At 40.2% G+C, this 3,522-nt stretch overlaps 1 protein-coding gene across 5 annotated transcripts in view; it reads left to right on the plus strand.

The window, feature by feature from the left end:
- LOC118324456 (rho GTPase-activating protein 21) overlaps window positions 1-3,522 on the plus strand; it is a 77,901-nt gene that overhangs the window by 42,475 nt on the left and 31,904 nt on the right. For all 5 annotated transcript variants that reach the window (XM_035656835.1, XM_035656845.1, XM_035656828.1 and 2 more), the window contains one exon: window positions 1,103-1,124. In XM_035656835.1, the coding sequence (XP_035512728.1) occupies window positions 1,103-1,124 (22 nt within the window). The remainder of the gene's footprint in view (window positions 1-1,102; window positions 1,125-3,522) is intronic.

Consider the following 3,522-nt stretch of genomic DNA (forward strand, 5'->3'; position numbering starts at 1 on the left):
TAAGGAAATGGAAAAAACACAAACATGGCTGTGATGTGTTTGTTTTTGTCACAGAGATCGATCTGGATCGTGTGGTCCCCTCTGTGTCTTTTGCCACAACAGTTTTAATTACACAGCTGTGGTAATGGTAATGAACACACATCATGTCCTTCATTCAGTGCTAAGGGAGTCCCTCAAGGGCTGAAAACCATTCTTTTGATTAGCAATTAATCTGTTAATTGTTGTTTTGATTAAACAGTTCATTATTTTGGACACTTGGCAGCAGTGGAAACAAGTTTTTAACACGACGCTGACATATCATCACCTTTTAACAGACCTGTTAGCAATGTTGTCATTCATTTAGAGTCGTGTTAGTCTCCATCTGGTGTAAATGTAAGTTCAATGTTCGCTCTCTGTTTTTGGTCTCCACCAACTCCTGAGGGAAATATCTGTCTTTAGCTGCTAAATGCTCCAGTGTGTTCACCATTTCACCACTGTGTTCACTAACTGTGTCCAGAGTGAACCAAAACAAGGAATTTATGAGCCAGAAATTCACTTTAAAGCCTTTTGTAAAGCCTGAGGGGGAGCTGCTTGTCGTTACTCTTATATTTACCACATTGCTGTTGGCCTGAATTTGGCAATGCCTATTTCTTTCTTTCTTTTCTCTTTTGTTATTTGTTGTAACTTTGTTAGGACGGCCTTTCTTGTTCGGTTTTTGATGGAGTAAAGAATTATTAAGTTTTTTGTCTGACCACTGGATGAAAACCCAAGTATTTTAAATTTACAGTGATATAAAACGAAAAAAGTTCCAAATTGTCAAATTTCAGAACCCTGAAGCAAAATAGTTAGCATTTCTTTTCTTGATTAATAGATTGTGAAACTTGTTGTTATTTGATCAAGTAATCGATGGGATTCGTAGAATTAGGACGGTTTGGGAATAAGAAGAGTAATGATGTAAAACAGTCTTTCAACTCATGTTTACATGGTATATTCAAGGTAACTGTCTACCTTCAGTATGAATATACTGAAGCAGCAGAAAAAAAAAGAATTCCCCAAAACGGGAAATACTTCAAGGAAATTTAATCACAAATCATCTGACATTCACTTTCTTTTTTTCTTGTAGGATGAAGAGAATGGCAGCCGAGGTAAGTGTTAAAAAAATACTTTTCTTTAAATTACGGCATGCTTTAGAGATTTGCTCTGCGATCCGGGACCTCAGGTGTTGCCCTGAAAAGAGCACAAAAACCATTTATTCTACAGAATAGGGATCAAATTAGGATTGACAGCTCATTACTCTAATGTATTCTTATTTCATTTCATTTGTGTTGGCAATTCGGCCCCCACAATAGCCCTATAAATGCACTGATTTGGTGCGAGAATGGTATTAAAGCCAGTGTAAACAACATGTTGCAGGTGAAGCTGTCTTTTCTGCAGGCTTTAAGCCAGACACTTTGCTGTTTAAAGCGTTAGTCCCCGCTCTTCCGAGTGGCAGTCGGAGCTGTGCTGTTAGCTTGGCAAGGCCTCAGCATTCCTCAGAGCATCCAGCTCGTCTTTCCAGTCCCTCAGTATTCTGCTCACGTCTGCAGCCCAGCATGAATGCAGGAGGATTTCTCTGCTGCCCCTCATCAGAAGCCTTCTTAAACTGCATTTCATGCCTGTGTGGCATAAAACCCAAAGCACGTGTACACGGGCTCCCATAATCACGCACAAAGACAGAACAGCAACACTGCGGTCTAAAAGAAATAAACCATTGCATTTTTATTGAAATAAATATCCACCGTCTGTGTTTTCAAGTGATGTGACACAAAAGGGATGTTTCTTATACCCCAGTTTATATATCTAAGCTCGGTGCTTGGTAGATCTTTCTTTTTAAAAACAAACCTTTCTCGGAGAAGCACTGTTTTCTTTTCGTCTGTAATAAATAGGATAAAGGACAAAGATGATGATCACTAGCTTGTTTGGCTTGTAATGAAGCCAAACCCCTACCAGGTGTGATTCAGTGAATTGTTATGCCATGAGTGGACAGTGAAAGTGAAGAACCCAAGGTTAAAGGAGGGTGAACGCAGCACTTTGGGATAATTCTGACTCTTAAACGGCTCTCGACGGGAAATTGAGAGATTCCTGTAAGTGTCCCTCATCATCCCTCTTGGCCTTTGGTGTCACATTCCTCACGCTACCCCCTCCACACCCGTTTTAACCCCTCCATGTCCACCCGCCTCATTCAACACAGGCCTCAAAACATTAAACAACACACACACACGGGGCCCTGCTGTGGCAAGAGGAAACCCTGTAGGGAATTTGTGTGCCTACACATTCTTAGACTTTTTATGAACTTGAATTCCTTCGTGTGACAATACCTGAAAGAAGTCATGTAAAACCAATGCGTGACTGTGTGTGTATGTCATTAAATAGTATGTGGTAAGTGCATGAGGACCATTCATGGTGAAGCTCAATAGATGGTGAATAATGAATCTCGCCTGGAGCGCCGTCCCGCTGCCACAGGAAGTCACTTGACTTGCTTCCAGCCTCTCATAAATCCTTCTTTGCTTCTCAGCAGGCCCTCAGGGACCCAGCAGTGGTGATGATGCAGAAAGGTTGTCGGGCGTCAGAAAGTGATATCAGGAACGGCAGGAATTTCTCTGCAAAGAATGCCTTGACGATATGGCCCAAAAATAAAATCTCCAAGTTTTTCACACCACAATCCGATTTACGGTTTTAAAAGACACCATATCTTTGGCGATGTGAAACACCATCGCATCTGTAATGTCCTATCACTGGGGGTCCTTCTTCTCATACATGTTTTGTCTAGACTTGAGTGGGTTGGGGCTTGTTTTACAGACTCCTTAGCAGCTAGGAATAAGAATCAAATTATATCATTACTGTAAATGTTCCTGAAGGATTGGAATTTCCCATTATGGTTTGAGAAAATTAATTTAAGCTAAATAAACCATTTAAAAAAACAATTTAATTGCCTGAAATATGCACTGCTAAAACTGGGCTCATGAAAATGTTTAGATGTTTTCAAAGGAAAGGGATGCTGGGCTCCTGGACACAGAGCTGGATCTTAGTTTGATGAAAAACGCTCAGAATGTACAAATTATAATTATAGTTTTGATTAAAACATACAGGCCAGAGATAAAGACCAATCTAACTCAGTTCTGTTCATGTTGTGTGTCCATTTCAATGGCCAGCTGAGGCTCAGCTGTTAGAGCATGTTTGGTTGGGTTTTCAATCACCAGCTCCTTCTGTCTGCATGTTCAAGGATCCAAACTGCTCCTGATGTGTGTAGGGAAGTTGTACTTGTATCCAAATGTAATGTAATGCCTCTTCTTCTATTGCACAGCACTCTCAAACTCATTCTGGCTCCATATCACAAACTTACACCCAGTTTATTACATACTCCTAGCTAAAACTGATGCAGTCTAACACAACAGTCCTTCAATAAATCCTACCTTCATGAAGGTTATATAACAGAATAATAAATAGATGGAGTGTTAAAGGATTTTGATTTAGATGAACTTGGATTCAGTAAAAGTAGTTGTT

Source organism: Morone saxatilis, unplaced genomic scaffold (assembly GCF_004916995.1).
Source record: "Morone saxatilis isolate NCDOM2014 unplaced genomic scaffold, NCSU_SB_2.0 Contig0, whole genome shotgun sequence".
Classification (NCBI taxonomy): Eukaryota; Metazoa; Chordata; class Actinopteri; family Moronidae; genus Morone; species Morone saxatilis.